General features: G+C 49.4%; 1 protein-coding gene across 1 annotated transcript in view; it reads left to right on the top strand.

The window, feature by feature from the left end:
- Positions 1 to 27,547, top strand: part of TGFBI (transforming growth factor beta induced) — a 34,041-nt gene extending 6,494 nt beyond the window's left edge. Inside the window, exons 3-17 of the mRNA XM_017500979.1 lie at positions 8,549 to 8,613; positions 10,042 to 10,202; positions 10,559 to 10,723; positions 10,979 to 11,125; positions 13,443 to 13,584; positions 16,824 to 17,036; positions 17,852 to 17,989; positions 18,583 to 18,728; positions 19,814 to 19,950; positions 20,771 to 20,898; positions 23,161 to 23,285; positions 24,561 to 24,663; positions 25,228 to 25,307; positions 26,392 to 26,416; positions 26,913 to 27,547. Of these exons, the coding sequence (XP_017356468.1) occupies positions 8,549 to 8,613; positions 10,042 to 10,202; positions 10,559 to 10,723; positions 10,979 to 11,125; positions 13,443 to 13,584; positions 16,824 to 17,036; positions 17,852 to 17,989; positions 18,583 to 18,728; positions 19,814 to 19,950; positions 20,771 to 20,898; positions 23,161 to 23,285; positions 24,561 to 24,663; positions 25,228 to 25,307; positions 26,392 to 26,416; positions 26,913 to 26,953 (1,816 nt within the window). The 3' untranslated portion in view covers positions 26,954 to 27,547. The remainder of the gene's footprint in view (positions 1 to 8,548; positions 8,614 to 10,041; positions 10,203 to 10,558; positions 10,724 to 10,978; positions 11,126 to 13,442; positions 13,585 to 16,823; positions 17,037 to 17,851; positions 17,990 to 18,582; positions 18,729 to 19,813; positions 19,951 to 20,770; positions 20,899 to 23,160; positions 23,286 to 24,560; positions 24,664 to 25,227; positions 25,308 to 26,391; positions 26,417 to 26,912) is intronic.
- Positions 27,548 to 27,812: the final 265 nt, after the last annotated feature.

Below are 27,812 nucleotides of genomic sequence, written 5' to 3'. Positions count from 1 at the left end.
AACAGTTAATTAATTACTTACTTAAACGCAAAGCCAGGCCTCACATAATTGCTTCTTGGGAGGTGACCAGAGAGCTCATACCAAGCAAACGACTCTTGTATATCTCAAGAGCACGGGGTTGGCCGGGTGCAGTGGCTCACACTTGTAATCTCAGCACTTTGGGAGGCCGACGCGGGTGGATCACCTGAGGTCAGGAGTTCAAAATAAGCCTGACCAAAAGGGTGAAACCCCGTCTCTACTAAAAATACAAAAAAATTAGCTGGGTGTGGTAGTGCGTGCCTATAATCCCAGCTAGTAGGGAGGCTGAGGGAGGAGAATCCCTTGAACCCAGGAGGCAGGCGTTGCAGTGAGCTGAGGTTAAGCTATTTATTGCACTCAAGCCTGGGCAACAAGAGCAAAACTCTGTCTCAAAAAAAATAAAAGAGCCCTGTGTTTCGTAGGACCATCTTTTTTTTAGTTAAAGCGTCTCTGAAAATGGAGACCCATTTATGATGACAAGCTGGCTATAGGGTAGTACCTGCCATGCTCTTTTGGGGGTGCCCCTGGGCTGAAGCATTTGCCTGACTAGTTAACAGTAGCTCGGTAACATTCTCTGGCAGTTCCCAGGCTGACAACACTGTCAGTGATGAGTTGCCTTGGCTCTTGTGCTTGTATCTTTGTGTGCCAGGACAAGGCATCAGCAACAGAGCTGTGTGTTGGCAAAATGTTCCTGAAGAGCGGGTAATCCCCTCGGGGTCAGGTTTGGATATGAGAATGTGGTGGTGTGGTAATGCAGCTCCCTTACCCAGTGAGCACAAGGGGAGTCCTCTGGGAAAAGGAAGAAATGTCTGGATGGGGTGTGGGTGGGGAGATGGGGTTCAGAGTGGACTGAGGCAAAGCCCAGTCCCAGCTGTTGGCCTAGTCTCACAAAGCCAGGAGGAGATGACATTCACATTCAACTCCTGAATGTGGCCATTGCCTTGGGTAGCTTCAAAAAGAGAAATGAAGACAGAAAAATATTATTTGACTTAAAACTTCCAGGACAAGAGAGGCCCTTCCTGGAACATCACATGCAGTCTTAGGAAGGTGGCGCTGTCTTGGAAAAGATCCAGAGAACTCAGAGAGGGAAAGAGGAAGAGGTGGAATCCATCTCTGCTCTCCTAGAGAGCTGAGTAAGAGTGGCTTGGAAGGACCAAGACCAATGAGGGGGCTACTGTCTGATTACCGTAAGGTCAGAATTAAGTGCCATGGGTGGCCAGGTGGAAAGGGGAGAGGGCTGTGCTGGCTGGAGCTGATGTCATCCTGGGGAAAGTGGGTCCCTAGATGCCTTTAGTTGGGCGAGGACCAGACTGGGAAATGGAACACAACAGTGGTTGGAGCAAAAAAAAAAAAGACTGTCTCAGCATCGGGTCCATGAGCAGTTGGGATTTTCTCAGCAACACTCGAGAAGAGGCTGGAGCAGAGGTGTATGTTGGAATGAAAAGGAGCAAACTACCATGGGGAAGGGGTAACTCAGGTCATCAGGGTCCCAAAACCAGGAGAGTTTCACCTTGGAAGCAGACAAGGGGTACCATGCATACAGGGGAAGACTTTGTGGTGAGAGGTCACACAGAGACATAGGACCTGATCTGGTGAGACAGGAGCCTGGAGCCACCTGCCTGCTGTTGTGAGGCCCTGTACTCCATGGCTGTCATCAGGTGAAGCCCTGTTGCCTACACACAAAAGCTTTTCTGCCTTTACAAAGAGAGAAGGGCCTGAGTCTCTGGTGCAATGCATCAAGCTAACATATGGGTTTTATTACAGGAAGTGGTTACCAATGGGTCCCTATTTAGTGGCGTTTATTGTGAATTTTATTGTTTGGAAATTTACTTTAGCATTTATTTCAGATCCTAAAGAGCACCGGAGTGATACAGTGGCTAATCAAACAAAGGGGGCTGTAGGGAGCAGACAGTCAGCATCCCCCTCTGTGATTTTAGGCCCTGGTTTGATTAGTAGCCGTAAAATTTTTTATATGTGGCACTTTGAGCAAAGGTGCAGGAAATTGTGGTCAGGAAGCCTGGCTGCCTCTCGACAGGCCTCCTTTATGCTAGCCCCAGGGAAAGGAGGCCTACTTAACAGCCAAGTCCAAGTTGACATCATGGGGCTGGAATAGTCATAGCAGGAGCTCAGACATCATAAACGTGGCACAGGGAGGGCTGATTCAGGAGCTAGCGGGTATGGGTGGCAGCTATTCATTCCAAAAGGCTTGAAATTGTTTCACGAGCAATGCATTTCACAAGTGCAAAGCCCTTCTCTGGAGCCAAGATGAGCTGACATAGCACTCCTGTTTCTTTTTTTTTTTTTTTTTTGAGACAGAGTTTCGCTCTTGTTACCCAGGCTGGAGTGCAATGGCGTGATCTCGGCTCACCGCAACCTCCGCCTCCCGGGTTCAGGCAATTCCCCTGCCCCAGCCTCCCGAGTAGCTGGGACTACAGGCACGCGCCACCATGCCCAGCTAATTTTTTGCAGTTTCAGTAGAGACGGGGTTCCACCATGTTGACCAGGATGGTCTCGATTCCTGTTTCTTTAGTAGCAAGTATTGCTTTGCTCAGGGGCAGAAATATTAATACTTCTTCAGCACTGCATTAATGCTTAAAGATTTAACTTTTAAAGAGACCAGCTGGTGCATGGTCAAGCTTTTCTATCAACTGGCAGGGCTTTTTCAGTAGCTGTCTTCTGGCAGGACACCAGAGACAGCTGACATGAAGCTGAAGAAGAGCTGTCCTTTTCCTCCCTTATATCCCACAACCTTGGTCCTAAGAGGAAGAAGAAGATGATGAGAAGCCATCCAAGCAGTCCCCAGACCCATATGAGCGCCTCCTTTCCTGTTTCATGTTCCTGTGCAGCCAGCTGCGACCTCTTGAATAATCTGCTCTGGGGAACTGAGATTGGACGTATACCAAATACCAGAGATCGACCAAACACTTCTGTTGGGCAGTGTTTCTTGAAAGTTCTGTCCCATTCTGTAAACTAGGAGACTGCCTAGCTGACAAGGAATTTTGCTCTGTTGGGTATTTATGTGAACCTACGTGCCACCTGGAGTAAGGCCCTGTGGTAGGTAGGAAAATGATCCCCTAAAAAATGTCCACATTCTAATCTCCAGTCCTGTAAATATATTACCTTACTGGAAAAAGGGACTTTGCAGGTGTGATTAAGTTAAGGATCATAAGAGGGGGAGATTATCCAGGATTATTTGGTGAGTCCAATGTAATCATCAGGGTACTTAAAAGAGGAAGGCAGTGGGTTTAGAGTAACAGAAGACAAGGTGATGATGAAAGCTGACATTTGAGTGATGCAACCACAAGCCAAGGAATGCAGGCAGCTTCTAGAAGCTGTAAAAGACCAGCAATGGATTAATCCCCACAGCCTCCGTAAAGAACACAGCCTTTGATTTTAGCCCCATAAGGCCGATTTCTGACTCTAGCCTCCGGAATTGCAAGATAATTTGCATTATCATAAGCCACTAAGTTTGTGGTAATTTGTCACAGAAAGCAATGGGAAGCCATTCACAGGCCTTATCTACTGAGTTCTATAGATGCATTTTTCTTTATTTCAATGTACTTTATCAATGCTTATGTAGAACATTGCTTTCAATGAAGTTATTAACATAGCTTCATTGTTAAAGTTTATACCTGGAGTTTCTTTAGAAGCTCCACAACTGACCACTTAGTTAATATGAAGCAGCTGTTAAGTGCTTCTCATATGTAAGTTCATTCAATTCTCATAATCACAGTATAAGATAAATATGATTATTAGCCCATTTACAGATGAGGAGACAGAAACTCAAAAGGCTTAGGCATCCTGGTCAAAGTCATTCACTGGTAAGCAGAGGAGAGCTGTCCACTTCCCTTTGATGCCCCCAGGGAGAATCAAGCCTAGCAGTTAGTGTCAATGACTTGGGAGGTGAACAAGTGAGCAGGCCTGTAGGGCCTGGATGAACTACCCCAGGTCTCTCTCTATAGCCCCAAACCTGTGGCTGTGGGTTCCAGAGACAAGGCCTCATGGTCAGAGAAGGATGTCTTTGGCTTAGCCATCAAGCTTCACCACGTTGCTCATCCCCGGCTGCAACAGGGCTCCACAAGACTGCTCATCAGACAAGAAGCATGGGAACTGAGGAGACACAGTCAGCCTCCAGGAGCCCCCAGAATGCCCTCACATACTGCACACAGATTGCCACAAATAAAGTACATCCACTTTCTAAAGACTGTCCTCATCACTAATGAGGCTGGCCCCTGGCGAATGTGTAATGGTTGAGGCATTTGGTGATGGACAGTAGGTTAAAGCAAGCCGTGATTTTCTATTGGGAGGCTTCAGAATCAGCTCAGCCGTGTTTCCAAGACCAGGAGGGCAGAAAGCGAGTCATTCCGGGCAAACAGTCCATGGCCCATGCCAGATGTCTAGACATTATCGGTCTGTGTTTGCTCTGCCATTCCTCTTGGAAACCATGGCATTCTGCATGATTTGCCTTCAGTCACAGGTGACTGGCCTACAGGTCCATTCCTTGCTCCAGTGACTTCTTGAGTCTAGTTAATCCCTAGGTATTTATGGCCAGAGCAGCTGGCCAAATCCGTCAAGCGTAGTGGTTGTTTTAAATTATATTAACTTCTTGGAAACTTATTTTGGAGAGAGAAATATCAATACTTCTCTCTATCCAGTCATGAGTAAAAATGTTAGAAGGGACTGGAGAGCCTGCCAGACATCCCTACACATAGACTTTGGGTTGACATTATCTCTTTGCCCCCTCCTTTAAATTTTCTTCTAAATTAGGCACCGTCCCTAATTTAGGCACCTTCCCGGTACTGGTCTGTGACCTGTTAGGAACCGGGCCACACAGCAGGAGGTGAGTGGCGGGGGGGGAGCATTCCTGCCTGAGTTCTGCCTACTGTTAGATCAGCAGTAGCGTTAGATTCTCATAGGAGCCCTAACGCTATTGTGAACTGTGCAAGCGAGGGATCTAGGCTGCGCGCTCCTTATGAGAATCTAACGGCTGATGGTCTGAGGTGGAACAGTTTCATACCAAAACCATCCCTCCTACCCGCCACCATCTGAGGAAATATTGTCTTCCATGAAACTGATTGCAAAAAAGATTGGGGGCCGCTGTGTTAGGAGATCTGCTTTTTCTGACCTGAGGTTTTTCTTTATTAGACTGTCTCTGGCTGAGGAGAAGCCTGAAGCTTTTAATTAGAACAGCTTTGGCTGATGAGATTAGATTCAGAAATCAACAAATCGGTCTTTTCTATGCAGGGAAGCTTAGCAACTGGGGGCCCACAGCTGAGGGGGTGGCCTATGGTTTCCCTCCTTTACTATGTTCATCCTGGAGGGATGGCATCAGATCCCTGCCTCTTTGATTGCCCCAAACCCATCCAACCACAGCATCTGTGTTCTCCCTGGGACCAGAGCCAGGTAGCGTGGCACACTGAGCTGAGTATAGGGAGCGTGGGGCAGGCCACTGCCAGCCCAGAACATTTTAGTAAAGGTTGTCTGAAAGGGATCTCTTCTCAGCCCTCGATTCACAGCTGCCCTTTGCTGCTCTGGGGTCATGCAGACCAGCTCAGAAAATAGCTAGTTTTTTGGGGCAGTCGGAGACAGGTGGACCACCAGCTTTGACACCTTCTCAACCCACAAGCTGCTACACTGAGGCGGAAGGAAGGCGTGACTAACCGCTGCACACCTAGAGAGTGGCAGAAATGCCAGACTGGGCAGCAGGTAGGCAAGTGGAGTAGGAGAGAACTTCCTGGCAGAAAGCCACGCTTGGTTAACCAGGAAAAAGCCCTTGGTGCAGGAAGACTCAGTGGCCTGAGGGACTGAGCCTTGGTTGTGGGGTGTGTGCTGTATAAGCCATCCATGTGTGACAGCAGAGTGTAGTCCAGCCACTGTGGGACCCGGGTGCTGAAAGCCCACATGGAGAGGAACAGTGAGTGCTGACAAGGCTTAGCCTTGATCACTTTGGAGACACTCCCTGTGTCTTCTAGATGTCAGACTTTCCAAATCTGTCTGCTATTCTCCAAACATGTGCATTTTCAAGAGCAATGGAAAAAGGATTGGACTTGGTGAAATGCAACAAGAGTCCTAGGTCTGTCCCTGCCTACCTATGACCTGAAGAAACTCCTTCACCCCTCAGCGTCCTTACGGCTTTCTTTCTGATTCTATCCTGAGTTACACTGCTCTAAGCTGAGACTTTTCTGCTTAGATCTATCCCTTCCTCCTAAATCCCCAACCTCCATTTCTCCTAGTGTCATTCTTCACACAGCCCCCAACATACACATACACACTTAGCCACCGGAACCAATGAATTAACATTTGAGGAGTTGGTTTTCTTCTGTCCTCAATGAAATCCTGGTGAGGTCACTTGAGCTGTTCGGCTCCCTTGTGGTTTTTTTTGGGATGGAACTCAGAAGCCAACAATATGGAAAAAGAGTCTTTGGCCAGTTTGCCCAGGGGCTCCACGCCATGGAGAGTACCGTACCCGTGTGCACAGGGGACCCTGAAATGAGGACTTTGAGGATAACACTATTCCTCCAACTTTACTTCGCCAACTCTGTGGATTTTCACACAGACACTTCTGGAAAGAAACTAAGTCTGGGGGGACTTGGCCTAATCCCACATCCCCAGCCCCAGTAAAACAGCCCTGGAATGTAGCACTGAGAGCCTGGAATCCTATGCACAGGCGTCCCTGGTCCTATGGGTTCATGGCTTGGAACTCTCTCTGGATTTAGCTGGGAAAAGTTGGCAGACAGTGTCCTTTGAAAGAATTCTTCTCTATCTTCTAGAAATATTCTAGAATTGTGAGTGTGAGATTGCAAGTAACTTTTGAAATCACCTAGTTTGACTTCACCCCATTTTATAGACCAAGAAACTGAGACCAGAGAGAGAAATGGACTTTCAAGTTCACCCTGCTAGTTACTGATGGATCACAAGCCTAATCTGATTCTAGCACTGTTTCTCTTACACCACACTGCTTTTAAAAGTGTATCAATCAAGTCTTACTTCAGTTGCAGGGGTTGACTTTGGTTTCTGAAGATAAAATTGTGAGTCAGTCAAGATCAGTCCCAAGACAATAGCCTGTTTAGCCCTTGTAAGTTCAGGGATGAAAGGCTGGAAAAGAACAGGATAGAAGGAAGACCAGAGAAAAAGGCAAAAGAGGAAGGAAGGACAAGGAAGCAAACAGAGAACAGAAAGAATATGCGTAGATTGTCACTCCTCAGTCATTTCCTGGGGGCCCATTTCTAGCAAAGTGACAGCTGCAGCTCCCTGGCCACCTGAGCGTCTTTGCTGATCGGTCTCTGATACGATACAGATCTTATCAGATAACGGATGAACCAGGCTTCATCTTCACTTGACTAAGTCTTCCCTGAGACGACTCCATTTGAATGAATAAGAGCAGGATGTCCTGGGCACTGCTGAGAGCACCCTCCGGACTCCTAAAGCCTGTATTTCTTCTTAGTCTGCCTGTTTCTCTTCTGGTGATGTCATTAAACATCCTGCAAGAGTCTCACAGTGAGCAGTTCTGTGGTAAATTCCGGGCTACAATTAAAGTCTGAGTCCTTTCCTGTCCCAAAGGTCACATCCATGTAGAAGAAAGGGAAGGGAAAGGATGGATGTGTGCATTGGTTTCAGGCCTGTTGAGTAGAGGACCTGATCAGTCTACCCTTCACCAGAACCTGGGGATGTTGGTTTCCTAGGTGTGGGCTTTCAGAACACTTCCTTCCTTGCAATATTATTTGAAATTCTCAGTGTTTTGGGTGTCTCCAGAATACTGGGTTCATTAAAGCTGCGTATTTCAGATCTCCAGACAGTGCTTAATGTTTGCATATTTTCCATTTTTAAACCAGAAAAAAATGTTCTTATTGATTAATTTTTTGATTTAAAAAAATGTGTATCTTCTTAACAGGAGCTTTATTTTCATTTTCATTGTAAAGTTTAAAATTTGATTGTAAAGATGGAGAAAAACTTGATTGTATATACAGTCCCCTCTTTGGTTATTCAATCAAAGAGCTAGAAAATCGTGAGAGATTTAATCCAATGACCACCGCATTATACACATATGCCTTTTACAGATGAGGAAACTGAGACCCAGAGAGTTGATGAAATTGACCGGGGATGTCTAAGTTGGTCAATGACAGATTCAGAGCCAGAGCTGGTGCAGGGTTCTTTCTGCTCCTTCCTGTTCCCTTTTGGGAACACTCACCATCGGATTTCCTGTGAATAATAATGTTGAGATAAAATCCTTGGTGCTTTACGTTTCCTAGTCACAACACTGAAAAGGCTGCCAGAGTCCTCTGTTCTCCCATTTGGTTTGCTGTAGGTGTTGGCAGCCGCCAGGAGCATTCTACATAGCAGAGGAGGTGTGAGACTCTCCTTGCTCAGGAAAAGCAGACCTATGACTTAGCAAATGACTCCTAAGAGGAGCGTGTTTCACCCACCATTCCTCTTCCTTGGCTGTGTAGGTGACTCCCTGGAGAGGGTTCCGATGACCTGTGAGGAACAGTGAAGCCCTGCCTAACACACATGTATGGTTGTCTTGTTTCAGAGTCATCAGCTACGAGTGCTGTCCTGGATATGAAAAGGTCCCTGGAGAGAAGGGCTGTCCAGCAGGTGAAGGAATCTGCCGGGCCTTACCTGTTGGTGTGGGTGGAAGGGAATGGTGAGAGAGAGGAGTACCCACATAAAAGGCAGCAGAGTGTGAATGCGAGCAGTGGCATGAGGACATGGCATTCTCTCCACGTGCCCACTGGCCCCAGGCTCTATGCAAGAGCCTGAGGATAGAAGCTGGAAACAGTGCATTTCCTGAGCTGCTCCTTCTGGCCTCCTTACCACACTGGTGGAATAGAATCCAATTCTGGCCTGTCCATGCCCTTCCTGGCAGGCACAGGATCAGGCTCAGGCTCTCAGCCTCTGCCTCTGGCTGGGAGTGATTCTAAACACATCCAGCAGGGTTCAGCCTGATGACCCATGGTTGGGGCTGGGGGTCTCTGGTGGGCTGGCAACCCCAGGCTGAGGCGGGCTGGTCACCTCAGGTCATGAGTTCAAGACCAGCCTGGCCAACATGGTGAAGCCCTGTCTCTATTTAAAATAAAATTATCCAGGCATGGATCCTGTAATCCCAGCTACTTGGGAGGCTGAGACAGGAGAATCGTTTATAACTGGGAGGTGGAGGTTGAAGTGAGCTGAGATCACGCCATTACACTCCAGCCTGGGCCAGAAGAGAGAAACTCTGTCTCAAAAAAAAAAAAAAAAAAAAAAAAAAAAAAAAAAAAAACAATCGTGAGACTGAGGCATAACAGGAAGGAGGGCAATTTCGTGGGTGCCAAAGTCCCTAGAGCATGTGAGGGGAGAGATTGGTACAGATGGGACCATGGAGGTACTGACTCAAGTGGAAGGACATGTGGGGAAATGGGATAGGAAAAGAAGATTGACCTTAGAAGGGGAGCTCAACCTCTGAACTCTAATTTCAGACTCTTGAAAAGGAACATTAAGCTCATTTTGGTCTAAGAAACAAAAAGCAAATGAACATGAAACTCATTTTGGTCATTTAAGGCCTGAGAAACCCCTTCCAAACTTCAGACTACTTTAAGAAATAACATTTTATTACCTGCAAATACACACAGTACTTTGGAGAGTTATAGTAGTCTCTCATTTTAGTAGAAGCCGTTAGGGAACCAGTGTCAATAAAAAGGTAAATCTGTAAGAATAGTTTGTAATTAGGATATCTGTTTTCAATGTACATTCCTGCCTGTGTTATCTAAATGTCTGGGAACAAGAGGTTTGCTCTGCCATGTTTAAAATGATTAAAAATCACCAATTAGTTGAGTTCATGTAGCGAGGAATTGGACTTAACTGAGTTGTTTTAAGGAGACTGTAACAAGCTTTAAGCCCCCCGGAAACAGCCTGTCTTTGTGCTTTCCCACACGCCTCCTCGTCCTTTCCAGCTGCAGATGTACCGTGCTTTCTGGCAAAGAAGGGAGGGTCTGGTTGGGCTGGACCCCCAGAGGCCATCCCTCCTTCTGTCTTCTGCCCCTGCAGCCCTACCACTCTCAAACCTTTACGAGACCCTGGGAGTCGTTGGATCGACCACCACTCAGCTGTACACAGACCGCACGGAGAAGCTGAGGCCCGAGATGGAGGGGCCTGGCAGCTTCACCATCTTTGCCCCTAGCAACGAGGCCTGGTCTTCCTTGCCAGCTGTGAGATGACCTCCATCTGCCCAGGGGACTCTTAACGGGGAACTGCCTTACTTCCCCAAGGGGTGGGCATGATGAATGGGAGTCCACAGTGATTTCCTACTGTTTCGGGAAGCTTTTTCCTTAACCCCTTAGAAAAGGCAGTGAAACTTGAGCTAAAATGTGTCTTACCAGGTTGTGTCTAAAGCCCCCTGTGTCCTATTGGGCAGAAAGACCTGGGTGCTCCCTGAGGAGGGATCCTTGGCAAAAGAGAGGCCTGGGCTCACGGGGGCTGACAGCATGTTTCCCCAGATTTGCAAGGACCCCTCTCTTGAACACAGAGTCTGAGCCCCCAACTGTCCCCCTGTCCTTCCTCCTAGGAAGTGCTGGACTCCCTGGTCAGCAATGTCAACATTGAGCTGCTCAATGCCCTCCGCTACCACATGGTGAACAGGCGAGTCCTGACTGATGATCTGAAACACGGCATGACCCTCACCTCTATGTACCAGAATTCCAACATCCAGATCCACCACTATCCTAATGGGGTAGGGGATCCCCAGCCATACTGCATGGCCCTTGGTCCACAATGAACCCACTTCTGTCCCATGGGTGGGCCGGTTTCTGGGGTTGAAGCTTTAGACAACCGCTCCTTTGTGTCTGCTTCTCCCTGGGCTGCCTGTTCCACAGCTGTGGAACCCACACTCAGCTACTGTGTTTGAAAACACTGTTTTCTCCTTCTGGGTCTTTGGGACCATGCCTTTGTTCTGTGTACTGCTCACCCTTGCTGCTTCTCTGGGCAGATTGTAACTGTGAACTGTGCCCGGCTGCTAAAAGCTGACCACCATGCAACCAACGGGGTGGTGCACCTCATCGATAAGGTCATCTCCACCATCACCAACAACATCCAGCAGATCATCGAGATTGAGGACACCTTCGAGACCCTTCGGGTAAGGGACTGCCCTGGGTGGAGGCCCAGGCTTGGGAGACATTGCCTCCGAAGAGGGGCCTAGCGGGACCTCTTCTGCAGGAGGAGTAGAGGATGGCTCCTGTAAGGGAACACAGACCAGGTTCCCCTGATGCCCGTGAATATGGAGAATCCATTGACCAGATCTAACCTGTAAAACTCCCCATCTGTCTTCTTATTCTTTTTTTTTCTTTTGGAGACAGAGTCTCACTCTGTCGCCCAGGCTGGAGTGCAGTGGGGCAATCTCGGCTCACTGCAACCTCCACCTCCTGGGTTCAAGCGGTTCTCCTGCCTCAGCCTCCCGAGAAGCTGGGACTACAGGTGAATGCCACCATGCCCGGCTAATTTTTTTATTTTTAGCAGAGATGGGGTTTCACCATGTTAGCCAGAATGGTCTCGATCTCTTGACCTCGTGATCCACCTGCCTTGGCCTCCCAAAGTGCTGGGATTATAGGCATGAGCCACTGCAGCCAGCCCCATCTGTCTTCCTTATAAAGTGTTCCTTTCCTTGCCTCCTCTGGAAAGGTCAGTGGTGTGTGGCTGCAGCAGCACAGGGTCCTCTGAGCCCTGGACCTGCACTGTGGCTTCCAGAGGTGGCAGTTCCCACATGGGGGGCTAGAATAAATAGCCTATCAGGCTATGTGTGCTTTGGAATCACACGTCCCCATCCTAAGACCCTGGTTGCAACCATACCCATGTTTTCTTGAAGCCCAGAACAGCAGAGAGGCCACTAGTGTGGACACAGAAGTTAAGGGTCTGATTTCCAGCCTGGCTTTTCCAATGGCTCTGGGGCCACAGGAATACTCTTCCTTCCCCCATGCCCAGCAGGCATTTGTCTTACAACTGGAGGGGAAGGCATGTTCCTCTTGGCAAGGGCTACTCAGGAGGAAGTGGAGGCAGGCTGCCCCGTCAGGGTTTTTGCCTTCATTCAAGGAGAACTTCCTAACCACAAAGGATACAAGTGGGAGTAGGGCGGTCCCTCCCTAGAGATCTCCAACACAGAGAGACAAACATGCTGGGACCGGCTGGCACTGACGGGTCTCACAAGCATGGATCGCTGTTAGCTGGGAGCCTGGCTGTCTAAGCTCTTCTCCCATGCTTTTCTTCTGGGTTGCTGGAAGGGCAGGGGTTTGCAAGGGAATGATGTTCCCACATAATTGGTGGCACATGAACAGCAATTGATCTCTTTGAATCACCTCCTCTTACTTTTTAGATCTGGTAGGTATTTCTTCCTTCTTCTGACCCTCCATTGTGCCCATCTTTCCTTCTTAAAACATATACTTGTTAGGGACCTGCTACTTCCCTGGTGGTTCTATGTGCCAGGAGTATAGAGGTGAACAAGGCAGGCAAAGTTCTATTCTCAGTGGAGCTAATATTCTATCTGGAGAGAGACAATAAGGAAATCAACAAGGTAGCCATGGGCTGTGATAATTTATGTCAAGTAGGCAGGTAAATAGGGAGTGACAGTACCACAGGGAGGCTTGGAGAGTCAGGGAGGTCTCTCTGGAAGGGCTGGCTTTTGAGCTTCGGTCTAAAGGATGAGAATGGGTCTAGTATACAAAATGCTGGGGCAAGAGGACACCTGGTGGAGGGGAGAACAATAGTGAAGGCTCAGGGCAGGAAGGGCAAGGAGGAGGCCAGTGGGTCAGGTCACATGTGAAGGGCATACCACGGGCAAGGGCAAAGTCAAAGTGGCCAGACCGAATCCTCCAGGACTTGCAGACCTGGGAAAGAGTCCGTCTCCATCCTGGTAGCAGCAGAAAACCACTCAGGCCTTTAGAAGATCCTTCTGGCTGTGTAGAGAATGGGTGGTGCGATCCTTTCATGCACGGGCTCATGTACATGATTACCAATGAATGCTGAGGGACAGTGTGAGGAGGGCTGCAAGTCATTAGAGTAGGCACAGCAGACAGACTCATCTTGGTCTGGGGGTGGGATGGGGTGGGAGGAGTGCCAAGTTGACCTCCCAAAGAAATGACATTTTAGTGGAAGAAGGAATAGAATCAGAGAAGCGAAGAAAGAGGGAATAGCAGAGGGGACAGCAGGGACAAGAATTTGGGGGCAAGAAGAGGAAAGGCAAGTTAAAGACATGAAAGATGGCCAGGCTGGCTGGAGCTCAGGCCCGGTAAGGTCCCCTAGGGACCATGGCTGTTGGTGAGCTCGGGTTTGGCTTCTGTTTTCGTCTTGGGCTTCTGTAAAAGTCTTGAGCCCTTGAGAGGGAACCAGCGAGACTGTGTGTGCCTCTTCTGCGGAGAATGCCAGAGCCTCAGGGAGCACTCCATCTTCTCTCCTCCCCACAGGCTGCTGTGGCTGCATCAGGGCTCAACACGATGCTCGAAGGTAATGGCCAGTACACGCTCTTGGCCCCGACCAATGAGGCCTTTGAGAAGATCCCCACTGAGACTTTGAACCGGATCCTGGGCGACCCAGAAGCCCTGAGAGGTGAGCATCCTTTGGCTCCTGCTGCTGCCTCATTTGTGCAGCTAGACTGAGCCCTTGGGCTCTAGTCCAAGATGGACATGCCACCTGCCATGAGGTGACCCTCAGGATATCTGCTCCAGCCATGGGTTGAGGCCGTCCTGTCCTGTTGCTTCAGCTAACCATGTCTCTCCAGCAGCCACACTGCTCTGAGGGCCGAGTACTGAATCCAGCAGCTTTTGTTTGGGGACAGCTGGACTGAAGAGAGAGGCATAGCTGAAGACCCGCAGCTGGCCCTGGCCAGAAACAGGGAGAGTGAAGGGCTCGAATGGTTAAGGCCAGAGCAAGGCTAGCAGGTAGAGCGACAGCTTGCAGGCGTGGGGGTGGCAGATCCTGGCACTCCTGAAATGGATTCTTCACGCTGACTCTTCACTGTTCCTCTGTGTGGCTAGGGACATGGATAAATCAAAATTACAGTTAAAAACCAGTCATAGGCCAGGTGCGGTGGCTCACGCCTGTAATCCCAGCACTTTGGGAGGCTGAGGCGGGCAGATCACCTGAGGTCAGGAGTTGGTGACCAGCCTGGCCAACATGGTGTTGGCAGGTGCCTGTAATTCGAGCTACTCAGGAGGCTGAGGCAGGAGAATTGCTTGAACCCAGAAGTTAGAGGCTGCAATGAACCAAGCTTGTGCCATTGCACTGGGTGACAGAGCAATACTCTGTTTCAAAAAAAAACAAAAACAAAAACCAGTCATAGTCAACTTTTGACTCTCCATTTTAGATTTCATCATGCCCTCAGTGAGCTGCTAAGTTAGGCAGTGGATTGATTACTGCTGCAGGAGAGGGAAGGAGCTAGCATGTAATGGAGTTGGAAATGAGGACTCTGCCTTCCCCCCACCCTGCCCCCTTCTACTCCAGGACCTCTGAAAGGCCATGAACAAAGAGCTGCTGCCTGAGTCTCCCGAAACACAGGGAATGCCCCTGGTCTCTGGTACAGCCCACCACACTTTTCCTCACAAACATATTCCAGGATGACTGCATTTCTTTTGAATCTATTTAAGCCCACCTTGTCAATGTGCTGTATAAAATGCCTAATGCATTTCAGACACCCTATACATTTAAAGTGCTCTCCTTCTGTCTGTGCAGGGATGGGAAAGGGCATATTTCTGAAAGCACAGATGGGGAGATGGGATCTGTTCCGTGTCCAGGTGATTATGGTGCCTCGGTGCACCTGGCTGGCACTGGGGACGGCAGCTACGAAAATGAATACAGCACAGCCTTTGCCCCCAAGGAAATTAAGACCTAGTAGAAATGGCAGGCTTAAAAACAGGTTGTTGGGATCTGATTCGGTGACTGCAATGACAGAGATACTCACAGCACAAAATGTGGAGTGAGGGCAGGCACTGGGACACAGCCTCAGGGGTCCCAAAGGCTTTTAGAACTGTACTCCCCATTAAAACATGGTTTGCACAGAGCACATTTTTTGCTTTGGAGACCTCAGAACTCATTATAGGCCAGGCATGCCTATAATCCCAGCACTTTGGGAGGCCAAGGCAGGGAGATCACTTAAGGCCAGGAGTTCAAGACCAGCCTGGCCAACATAGTAAAACCCCATCTCTACTAGAAATATAAAAATTAGCCAGGTGTAGTGGCAGGCGCCTATACCTGTAATCCCAGATACTTGAGAGGCTGAGGTAGGAGAATCACTTGAACCCGGGAGGCAGAAGTTTCAGTGAGTCCAGATCATGCCATTGCACTCCAGCCTGGGCAACAAAGCTAGACTCTCAAAAAAAAAAAAAAAAAAAAAAAAAAAAAAAAAAGAACTCCTTATTATAAATTGTAAGAAAAAAAAGCCCCTACTTCATCCTTCTTGCAAATCTGCCTTTTCCTACTCAGAGCAAGCATACTCTGTTTGGTGCCGTGGCTGCACACTGGAAGGAACAGGTCCTTGCCCCACCCCCAACAGTCTGCTGTTACCAGCAGGTTGGCAGGCAGGCAGGCGAGAAGCAGCCAGGGTTGCTGTGCCCGTTTGAAGACTGGTTTCCAGCTTTGGCCCTCCTCACCCTCCAAGGGGCCCTGGCAGGTTCCTCGACCACACCCTGGACTTCACCTTCCTTCTCTGAGAAGCTGAATCTCCAAGGCCTCATTCCCATAGGGCCTCCTCACCCTTTTCGTTTCCCTCTGGCTGAATGTGGCCAGCACCAGTTTTCAAGGCCATCAACTTGTTTGCAGCAACCCAAGGCCTTGCAGGGCCTCAGAGCTTCCTCTTGCCCATGACAGTGTGGTTTTGGTTCCCACACTCGGGGACAGATTGAAACTCGCCTCTGTGGTGAGAATATGGGACAGAGAGCCTCGGTGACCTTGGTGAGTGGCAGCCCAGGCCACCTGCTTGGCCTGGGGTGGGGTGGGGCTCTTTCTTCTTGACTGGTATTTGCAGCTGCCTCTGTCTAGCCCGTCTGGGCTCTCTAATGCAATGGAGGCCAGCAGGAGTCACGATGGGTCAGGAGCCCTCCTTGGGCCTCAGCCTTGCTCTGCCCCCTAAAGTAGCACTTGGACAAGCAAATAAGTGATTATGTTTATGATTTATGGGTCTGATGAATGGAATGGCAAAGGCCATGTCTTACTGATCACCAAACCCTAAGATAGATCCTGGCAACTAGTAGACCCTTGGGCTAAATGAACAAAAACCTTGACAAATGAAGTGTACAAATAACTCAGAACTGTCATTTGCTATGCTTTTCATCTTTTCTTACTACAGTTACGTTTTTATAAAGGTCAGTAGATTTCTAAAATCCCATGGTAGGCTTTCTTCAGTTTTTCTTTTATCCCTGAAGTTCAGCTACAAATAAGCTAATCACTAACATTTGTTGAACATTTACTCTGTTGTCAGGCACTGTGCCAAGTGCTTTACATTCAGGATTTCATGTCATCCCCACAGTAGCCCTAGGAGAAGAATGCAGCTCTTATGTCCACTTGACTGATGAGGAAATTGAGGTTCAAAGAGGCTCAGTGACTTGCTCAGGGTCCCACAGCTGGAAAGTGGCCATGGGATTCAAAGCAGGCAGTCTGGCCACAGACCCTCAGCTGCTTTTCTAGGGCAGCAGGCAGGAGGCGAGGAGGATCTGGGCCCTGGGGTGCTCCTGCCTCATCTGAGGGTCTTCATCTGAAAGAATAGGATCCTCACAATATGGGCAAGCTGCAAGTGGCCCCCGAGGTCATCCTGGAGCAGACTCTGACTTGACCTGAGTCTGTTCGGCCCCCAGACCTGCTCAACAACCACATCCTGAAGTCGGCTATGTGTGCTGAAGCCATTGTTGCGGGGCTGTCCGTGGAGACCCTGGAGGGCACGACACTGGAGGTGGGCTGCAGCGGGGACATGCTGACCATCAACGGGAAGGCGATCATCTCCAATAAAGACATCCTGGCCACCAACGGGGTGATCCACTACATTGATGAGCTGCTCATCCCAGACTCAGGTAGGCCAGGCCTGCAGACGCCTTGGCCCTGCCCAGCCCACCATCCCTTCTGCTATCCCTAGTGGCAGAGTTGGGGAGATTCAGGGATCCTTGGGCAAATTCCCTGCCTGGACCCAGCTCACAGCCTCTCGGCCACTGCAGATGTGTGGGTTGTGACCAGAGTGATGTGTCTTGAGCTTCAGGCATGCAAGCGTAGTGGGGAGGCAGTGGGGAGCCATTGGAGGGGTCTGGGGACAAAGACACAATCACAGAGGCCTTTCAGAAGATGTGCCTGCTGTGAATGGGCACAGAGGGCCATTTGCTGACCTCAGAGCATGTGCTTTCTCAATAGTGCCGAAGCCATCGCAGGGTCACTGACCCAGTGAGAATGACTGAATGGACTTTGGCCTGTGTTTCATTTGGAATCCTAGCCCCATTGTGGTCTTCCAGTGAGACCTGTCCATGAGTGAAGGAATCTCGTAGGAAAAAACAAAACGCTTCTACGGGTGTGGTTGCTGGCCTTATCTACTCGGCAGGAGCCATCATGCAGACTGTCTTTCTCCCCAGTGTTAGAATGTGCCCTGACCAAGCTGCCCACAGGGCCTGGGACAGAGGCTGATCTCTGCCTAACTGAGCTCACCTCTCGTCCTGACTGGTTAGATTTTCTAGCGACTGTTCCCCTGATGACACAAGCCTACTGGGCCCCAGCAGTGTTTGGAGGGGTTGTTGACTCACGAGACGACATTCCTGCTGATGTGTGTCATGCCCCGGGGTGGATGAATGATAAATGAAAACAGCACTTTTAACTTTTGAACCCACTTTCTCCTTCCTTGTAGCCAAGACACTATTTGAATTGGCTGCAGAGTCCGATGTGTCCACAGCCATTGACCTTTTCAGACAAGCCGGCCTCGGCGCTCATCTCTCCGGAAGTGAGCGGTTGACACTCCTGGCCCCCCTGAATTCTGTATTCAAAGGTAACATGGGGAAGGCATCCCTGTTAGTTTGTCCCTGGAGGCATCTTTCCCACCGCGTCACCTCCACAACACTCTCTGATTTACAGCACCCCATGGGACATTAGAACTTCCACTCAGCTCAACCAAAAGCAGATGTGACTTTAGCAGAAACTTCAGAGGCTCTGTTGTTGCATTAGGCAGAGCAGAGAGTGCATTTGGGGAGCTGTGCCTCGGTACTCAAGACTTAGACCTGGGAGAGCAGAGCATTCCTTTGCCTTTCTATTTGCAGAGTCACTTGCCAATGTATAGTCAGGAGGTCAGGGTGAGGATACAGCTGAGTTGCAACCACAGGAAGGCAGAGAAGGGAGCCAAGTTGTGTGTGTGCCTGCCCTTCTCTCTTAGGGCAAAACAACTCCAAACACCCTTGGTTATCTGGATCTTTTTTATTTCTCCACAGAAGGTACCAGATGTTAAGGAATATTGGCAGCAGCTTGACTTGGTTTCTTAATCCCTGTTTCCAAACTCAGGGAGGGCTTTTCACTGTATTCATCTCCCGTCATTCTCTTCATTTCAGCAGCGCATCTCTCTGCACCTAACCACACCTTCTCTTGCAGATGGAACCCCTCCAATTAATGCCCATACAAGGAATTTGCTTCGGAACCACATAATTAAAGACCAGCTGGCTTCTAAGTATCTGTACCATGGACAGACCCTGGAAACGCTGGGTGGCAAAAAACTGAGGGTTTTTGTTTACCGTAATGTAAGTTCTGGGTTCTAAATCATGTTCCTTGGAAGCTCCTGATGGTGGGAGGTGTATTAGCATTAAAAAGAAAAATGTTGGCCAGGCGCGGTGGCTCACGCCTGTAATCCCAGCACTTTGGGAGGCCGAGGCAGGTGGATCATGAGGCCAAGAGATCGAGACCATCCTGGTCAACATGGTGAAACCCCGTCTCTACTAAAAATACAAAAATTAGCTGGGCATGGTGGCGTGTGCCTGTAATCCCAGCTACTCAGGAGGCTGAGGCAGGAGAATTGCCTGAACCCAGGAGGTGGAGGTTGTGGTGAGCCGAGATCGTGCCATTGCTCTCCAGCCTGGGTAACAAAAGCGAAACTCTGTCTCAAAAAAAAAAAAAAATGTCCTCAATAAACAGGAGTTTGCATGAGAACTGGTTGCTGACAAGGAAGAAAATAATTTCTGGAAAGTATTGATACCAAAATGAGATCCTGCAGAAGGATTAGAATCTCTTTTTCTGGAGGCCTTTGAGAATAAACCACACAATTATCCAACCTATACTGTGAAGGAATAAGTCCTTCTTGAACTCAGGAATGAACACATGGGAGGAGGGATGGGGTTCGGACTCCTAAGCTTATGAGAAGAGCAGCCCCCTGAACTAAAATACAGCCCTGCTTGGTCCAAGAGGTGTCTTCCCTCTTCTGTTGTATCTTCTTTGTTTTCAAACCCAACAGTTACCCTGGAATATCAAATAAAAAGCACAAGTCAACATGGCTCTTGCCTGGCCATTTGGCTAAAGATGGTTATCATCTGTTAAACAAATAAATAAATAAATGGGTTCAATCTGTTTATTTGACCACTGTCAATGACCTCATGTGTAACTGATATTCTCATTATGGGGCCTCTGTGTAGCTTTATTGGGGCCTCTCTAGCCATTCTTTCCTTAAGGAAGTGCATTTATTGTTTTATTTCCTGGAGAAAAGACATCATTTCATTCCAGCCTTAATAACCCACCCCAATAAATACCCCTTCATCTTCATGGATGATGAACCTGCTGCATGCCTCTTGGGAGGATAACCAGTCCTTGCTTTCTCTGTCCCTCTTCTGTGCAGAGCCTGTGCATTGAGAACAGCTGCATCGCTGCCCACGACAAGAGAGGGAGGTACGGGACCCTGTTCACGATGGACCGGGTGCTGACGCCCCCGATGGGGACTGTCATGGATGTCCTGAAGGCAGACAATCGCTTTAGGTAATTAGTTTCATTCCTGAGTGGGGCTTCTGCTGGGTGGTCATGCTGGAGCAGGATGTGGGGCCCCAGCTATTTGCCAAGCCTCCTTCTACCTTAGGGATTAATACTAGTGGTGCACTGCTATGACCTTCCAGACTTGGGATGGGGAAAAAGGGAGGGTTGCCTTGAAAGCTTACATTGGGAAGAAGGGTTACTTCTGACAGTGTAATCAATCCTCACATGCATGGGAAGCAGGGAGAGGGACTACATTTTTATCAGTGAAGCGCAAGGAAAACATCGCTCACATTGTAAAGCTCCAAGTGAGCCAAAGGCATGTAGTTTGCAGCGCGTGATGAGTCTCTCGCTCCCTGCGCAGTATCTGTTTATTGTAACTGAAGTCCGCTTGTGACTTTGTGTTCCTGCCCTGCTAGCTCCGTTTCTGACTTGTTCATTCACCTTGGGGTGCTGTCACATGGAATATTTCCCTGCCACTGACTTCAGCCACCTCCACAAGGGCCTGGAGACCACACCCCTCTGCCTTCCCAGAATCACATCCCTGGAGGCCAGCTAGTCTCTGGGTCAGCCATGCCTCTGCCCTTTCTTTTTCCCCCTTTCTCCTGTGGCCCTGACCTCTGGCCATTTAACAGAGCTCAGCATTCTTGCTGGGTGGAGGGAAGATGCAACCTGGAATTTGCTCCCTCTTTGTGCACAGGGAGGGCATGAAAACCAAGGTGTGTGCATTCCAGTAGCCTGGGCTCTTCTATCCCCATTGGTGAGGTATTTAAGGAAAACATCCCTTGGCTCCCAGGACAGGTGACATTTTCTGTGTGTGTATCCACAGCATGCTGGTAGCTGCCATCCAGTCTGCAGGACTGACGGAGACCCTCACTCGGGAAGGAGCTTACACAGTCTTCGCTCCCACAAATGAAGCCTTCCGAGCCCTGCCACCGAAAGAACAGACCAACTTAAGTACACATCTCCACTTTTCTAAAGTAGTGACCCCTCGGGGGCCCAGCGGGAAGCAGTTGACACATTAGGGATTGACTCGAAGGGATTTAATGACTATTTGTGGAAGTGTGGACAGAATGAAAAGAACTAGCAAAGGATGAGGCCACCCAGGGACAAGCAACCCTGGGAAGCCTTTACTACCCCTAGGCCTGGGGGAATGGGAGGATGAGAGCAGGAACCAGTGAGGTCATGAGGCTTGGACAAGGGCACAGGATGGCAGCCAGAGCCATATGCAGCCACTGTTAGAACCATGCAAGTGAGGGAGGGCACTCAGCATCCCAGCCTCCCTTTGCTTCCACACACCAGTTGCCATCTGGGTCTCCCATTGGCTGATGCACAAGCAGGAGGGAGCCCACTGATGCAATTCATAGAGCTCAGCCTCCTGGACAGGAAACCAGGCAGAGAGGAGTAGAAAAGAACTGAGGGTGGCTGCAGCCAGCCCAGTCACTGAGGCATGTTTCCTGTTGGAGACCTGTGAGCACAGTGATAATGAAGCCAGTTACCGGCATTGACTATCCCTCCAGACAAAAGCTTTCCCAAGAAGTTAGACACGGCCCTGAGAGATCTAGTTGAGGATGTTTGGGAGGGGATCTAGTGGTTGAGTGGCTAAGAATAACGAGGAAGGTAAGAGTACCTTGCAGCCGGTGTGGTAAGGATGAAATAGGATGCCACACACAGTGCCAGGCACACAGCCCTGGTCAATAATAGCCATGACGTTGGGGGCCGGTGGGGAGGGGAACGGGAGTTGCAGCGTTGAGCTCAGATGCATGCCTGTGAGAGATGCTTCCATCCTCACAGAAAGGTGAGCCTGAGGAAAAGGAGGAGGAGGAAGGACCTTGGCAAATCTACACCCATTGTCTACACCCCACTTCCTGCTCTAGAGCAGGAGGATAGAAAGTTCAGGTTGCAGCCAGCTCCGAGGTGAATTTGTGTCCTGTTTAATTATCTTTATTGTTAAATGAACGCCTATGTCTGTGATGCTGACGTATGTTCCTAAGGAGAGGGGAGAAGTTCATTCTGAACATAAACTTTTCATCCTCTGCCTGTCCAGCAAGAATGGAATGTTACCCAGGTGGCCTGAGCTGGCTTGGCGTTTTCACTTTCAATTATGTGGGAGTTGAGGAGGGGGATGGGGAAAGCTTCCCAAACACACCCTCCCCCAGGTCTGAGGCACCCCTGGGGGACAGAGGTGGTCCAGGTGTTAGAGATATCGAAAGGACATCCCACACACCCCAAGGGCTAGCATGATTCTGCACTTCCAGGGAATATTTTGTGGAAGGGGAATCTTGTCAGCTCCAGGTTGTGGATGTTTGAAAATCACTCGGTACCCAGTGGCTCCATCCTCTGGCACTCATGTGCATTTGTCAATAACCAAGTGAATTCTCCAAAATACTTTAAAACTTCCTCCCTTCTCAGTTTCAAGATGCTAGAAATAGCTGTTCATAAACCCTGGGGAAATTTAGCCATTTGGCTGGTAATGGGAGTATCCAAGATGAGAGGGCAGCTGGAAACTTTCAGAATGACCTCCCACACTTAATTTGGGAAATGCCTGTGCACCTTTATGGGCAATCAGATGCCTGCCACAGTTGCTGGAGACACTGACGTGGGCCGAAAGGAATGCTGAGACGTGACGAGCAGAGATGCTCTGGAGGGAATACCCCCCTCAGCCCTGACCTCATCGGCTCCACGGCTCCTCCACAGTACAGCTGTTGACTCTTTTAAGTTCTCCTTCAGGAAATAGCCGCCTCAAACAGAACGCGCATTTGAGGGCAGAATGTGTAAATACTGCACTCCTGTGTTGTTATAACTGTCGGGAGCCATGCTGATGATGAAACGTCCCAGATGCTGGTGCTGGAAAGGTCCCTAGCTTTCCAAGCAAATATTTATCTCATGGAAACATGAATCATACTCAGAGAGGAGTATGGATTAACTCCTTCTCAGCAGCCAGGGAGCCCAGCATCCCAGACAGCATATTTAACCCAGAAGCCCGCAGACTGCAGGGGCAGATTCGTGGCCGTGAACATGTGCTTTGTGTCCTCTGACTATTAGTCAGATTGTGGGTCACAGTGTTGAGTATACAGTGGGAGCTTAATGAGTGCTTATTCCCTGGGCAGGGAGTTCCTCTCAGGGGTGACCACTTGCATCTTCTCCTCTGGGCCCTCCTTGACCAGGCTAGTTACCATTCTTGGGATTAACTCTATCTCCTTTTCCCACCATCTGCAGAAACTGCCAAGGAACTTGCCAACATCCTGAAATACCACATTGGTGATGAAATCCTCGTTAGCGGAGGCATCGGGGCCCTGGTGCGGCTGAAGTCTCTCCAAGGTGACAAGCTGGAAGTCAGCTTGGTAAGTGTCCTGCAAATCAAAGGCTGGCTGTGCCCTGCCACCAGGGCTCCAGGACGTATATTGCCCTGGGATGGCATTAGACACACACAACCTTCAAAATGCAGCTCGAATCTCTGAGTGTAATTTGCCCAAAGAAAAAGAGAAAAGAGAAGAGGGTCTTCAGGGAAATTCAGTGAGATTATAGGTAGACCTGAATAAGAACTTCCAGATTTTACAAGGGAATAGAGCATCTGATTTTGCATCTGGGAGAGGCTATAAGATCCTTCTTCTCTTAAGGAGATGGTAGGCAATTACTTACATGACTGAAGAGATCAGTCTCTGTCCTCACCCTACCCCACCCCCAAACCCAGGGATTCACTGAGTTGCACCATGAACCAGACCATCCCAAGAGGCATTTTCAGTTCTGACACTTGCTCTGTGAGCCCTCCCTTGCTCTGCACATTGATGATACACATTGCACTTTGTAACTGCATAAGAGTGTTCCTAAAGCAGATAGCCCGCCAAGCTCCAGAAATCTCCCTGGCTACACTGGTGGAGGCCACTGATTGTGGAGGGACCACTCTTCAGTGTGTGGCTGGCTTCTGCTCCCTGTTCCTCTCTCCTTGTCTTCAGCCATCCTCTGCTCACCAGTTTCTCACCGGGAGCATAGGAAGCTATGCATGTAGGGAGGTCGGCACGGGGATGACTTGTTTGACTTTAGCAAGTGGCTCAAGATTCTCCTAGCACCTGGTTTCAGATGCTGGGGACCTGTCTGTCACAGGCTTCTATACCTCCTACCCCCTTGAGTCTTGTTGCATGGACCCTTCAGGAAGGCCTGAGATACATTTGCCCTGGGTGGGCCTCCTATGAGAAAATCTTAAGTCAGGCACCCAGGCAAAGTGGAAGGAAACTTTTGCCTAGAGCAGGAAGCCTGGCTTCCACTTCCAGCTATTCCACCTACTTAGCTCAAAAGAGGCACTTCATCTGTCTTCAGCCTCAGTCTCCTCTTATGTCGATAGGACAATAATATCTACCCTCCTTATCATACTCTGCTGTGACGACTGAATGGTTCACACAAAAGAACATTATGTAAATTGCAATGTGAAATTCACACAGGAGATTCCAATTAATCCACCGCACCAAAGGTCTGTGAAGGGCAGGGACTGTTTCATTCACCAGAGTATCCCCAGTCTTATACAGGACCTGGCACATGAAAAGTGTTCAGTAAACACTTGGTGAATGAATAAAATAAATGTGCTCTACTTTCAGCCACCACTCTCTGTTTTTTTCTTTTAGAAAAACAATGTGGTGAGCGTCAACAAGGAGCCTGTTGCTGAGCCTGACATCATGGCCACAAATGGCGTGGTCCACGTCATCACCAGTGTTCTGCAGCCTCCATGTAAGTGTCGCCTCCCCATTGACTCTGCGGCCCGTCCTTCTCTCCACGTGGCACGTGGTGTAGAGAAGGAAAAAATGTCTCACTAGAAAAACTGTTCTCAACAATGATCAGAAGAACATGGAGTTGTGATAGTTAAACTGTGCTTATGTGACTGATCGCAGAGGCAGTTGGGTGCCGTTAGTTTCAAATGCAGCACACTAAGGAACGTGAGGACACGTTGCCCTTTGCGGAGTTGCCCGGCTGTCTGAGCTCCCCTCGGACAGAGCCCAGTTTTCTGTGTCCTCGCGGTTCCCAGCACCCCTCTTAGAGCACGTCACCTCGGTGTGTGCTCCTTGCCCCCAGTGCAGTTGAACTTCAGTCCTGCCTCTCCCCGTGTGTGCATTCACCTTTCTTGGAGCTCTCTCCCCATGAGCCAATTCTGCTATGAGTTATGAAACATTGTAGAGAAAACAAGTCTTTGGAAATGTGAGCCAGAAAGCCCACCAGTGGCCTCAGTCATGGTTGTTATGAATGACATGCTAATTGTTTCTTTCTCATCAAACTGGCCTTTTTTTTCCTCTTCAGTCAACAGACCTCAGGAAAGAGGGGATGAACTTGCAGACTCCGCACTTGAGATCTTCAAACAAGCATCAGCGTTTTCCAGGGTAAGATGCCTGCTAGGTTTGCACCTAGCCTGAGCAGCCTCAGGTCCTCTGTTTGGGCCATGAAGGAGCCTCTCCAGCCTGTGTCTTCCTTAGCTGCTCCCCAGAGCTCTCTTAAACCTTCTTCCCACTCCCACTGGGCCATCCTCAGCCCCAGCCTGTGTCAAATTCAGAGTAGAGAAACCAGGCAGCTCCTGGGCCTTCATGGGCCAAAGCCCAGGCTTTCACACAGATGCCTCTGAGCCTCAGATCATGGGGAAGCCACTGCTGGCGAGAACAGACATAGCTTTGGAAGCTATCTGCCCAAGAGAGCAGCCCATCCCAAGTTCGTCTTACAGTGTCCGGGCCTGGCCTGAGCCTGGGTCTCTGGCTCATTCTTCTACTGTCCATGGCATTGCCCATCCTTTGTGAGGCTGGGGCTCTCCTGGGCACTGTGTGGATTCTGGATACAGGGCTACTGGGCCCGCTATGCATGTGGAGCCACCCCTTCCTTGCCCCAGCCCTGCTTCCCTGTCAAATGCTCTCTGGCTCTTTCTGAGCTTCCTTTCCTGCTCCCCAACTTGCCCAGCGCCCAGTACCCTGCTTGGCTCCTTTGCTGCTTTGGGTAAGATGGAGCGTCTTGGGAATGTGAGGTGCCTTACAGAAAGTTTACACTTCAAGAGAATAGGCTTCAGGGAGCATTCCTCAACCCAGAGGTCTGAAGCGTCCTCTGTCACTTTACTTTTGAACACAGGGGTCTCCTTAGTGCCCTCGAGAAGGACTCTTGGCCCTGAACTCCTACTCCTGAGGCCACCCCTGCACAGCCCCAGCTCCCCCAACTCCAGGCTCTAGTCTCAGTGGGGAAGCCTGGCTTTGGGGTCTCCTAGGAATGTCCACCTGAAGTCACACTTGATAGGGGCTTGCACAACTTATGTCTGCCAAGGCCACTCGAGGAGCTCCCCAGGGCCTATCAGTTCTACCTTCCGCTTTCTCTTCCTCACCCCAGCATTTTTTTCTGAGTAGGGTTGACAGTGGGCAAAGCCATTGCCATAAGCAAGTGCAGATATAACTTCCACTAGAAAACCTGACACCTTGTGTTTTCTTTCAGGCTTCCCAGAGGTCTGTGCGACTAGGTAAGTCTGGTCTGGGTTTGAAGTCTTTGCAGACCTGTTTAGGCCTTACCTCCAAGCAAGCCCAAGCCTGCCATCTGCTGTATATAGATAAGAACATCATGGTGCCATAAAACAAGCCTGGCCTTTGGAGTCAGAACACCAGGGTGACTTGGGGTCAGACCCAGAACACCCCCCTTCCTTCTCCGTAATATGGGGATAATAAGAGTAACAACCTTTGGGGGTTAATGTGAGTTTTCAGCTTAGGGAGCCTGGAAATACTGCACAGGCCTTGGCAGGAGCCCACGGTGAGGATCTAGTTCCAAGCTGATAGGTGCAGAAAAGCAGAACATAAGGCACTGAGTAAGAGTGAAGTTTCACAAACCAAAAAGCACCTGCTATGTGCAGGACAGCATGGCAGAAGGAGGCTGCTTGGCCCTGGTCCTTGAGATCCTGACAGTGTCCTGGACAGACATGGGGAGATTTGCACTTGTTTGACTTTACAAATTTCTCTTTTCAGCCCCTGTCTATCAGAAGTTATTAGAGAGGATGAAGCATTAGCAGGAAGGACTACAGGAGGAATGCACCACGGCAGCTCCCCGCCAACTTCTCCCAGATTTCCACAGAGACTGAATGTTTTTGAAACCAAATGTCATACTTCATACATGGGCCGCACCGTAATGAGATATGAGCCTTGTGCAGGTGGGGGAGGAGGGAGAGAGATGTACTTTTTAAATTGTGTTCCCCCTAAACATGACTGTTAACCCACTGCATGCAGAAACTCGGATGTCACTGCCTGACGTTCGCTTCCAGAAAGGACTTATCCCAAACGTGGAATTTGCTGTCTATGCCAAGTGCCTGGAAAAGGAGCTTCAGTATTGTGGGGCTCATAAAACATGAATCAAGCAATCCAGCCTTATGGGAAGTCCTGGTACAGTTTTTGTAAAGCTCTTGCACGGCTGGAGAAATGGCATCATTATAAGCTATGAGTTGAACTGTTCTGTCAAATGTGTCTTGCATCTACACGTGGCTTGGAGGCTTTGATGGGGCCCTGTCCAGGTAGAAAAGAAAAGGTATGTAGAGCATGTAGAGCTCAGATTTCCCAAGTGTGACAGAGCCATGGTGTGTTTGTAATAATAAAACCAAAGAAACATATGCCCTGTGTGCATGGTACTCTGTGCTGGCCTGAGCCCGTCATGCTCCTCCACACCTCAATTCCGCTCTGGAGAAGCTCAGCAAGGAGCCCCAAGGGATGGTTTTTGGGAGATTCCAGCAGCCAGCCCTCAGATACTCAGACAGCTCATGGGGTTTGAACCTGTCTTTGCCAAACAGATTTTTATTTCACCCTCCTCCAGCCCTGGGGTCTCAAGCTCTGTGTTCCCTTCACCCTGCCCTTTATGCCTCTTATTACTCGGAAGTA

Source organism: Cebus imitator, unplaced genomic scaffold (assembly GCF_001604975.1).
Source record: "Cebus imitator isolate Cc_AM_T3 unplaced genomic scaffold, Cebus_imitator-1.0 Scaffold274, whole genome shotgun sequence".
Lineage (NCBI taxonomy): Eukaryota > Metazoa > Chordata > Mammalia > Primates > Cebidae > Cebus > Cebus imitator.
Note: the sequence above shows the minus strand (reverse complement) of the source record. Positions and strands in the feature narration are given on the sequence as shown.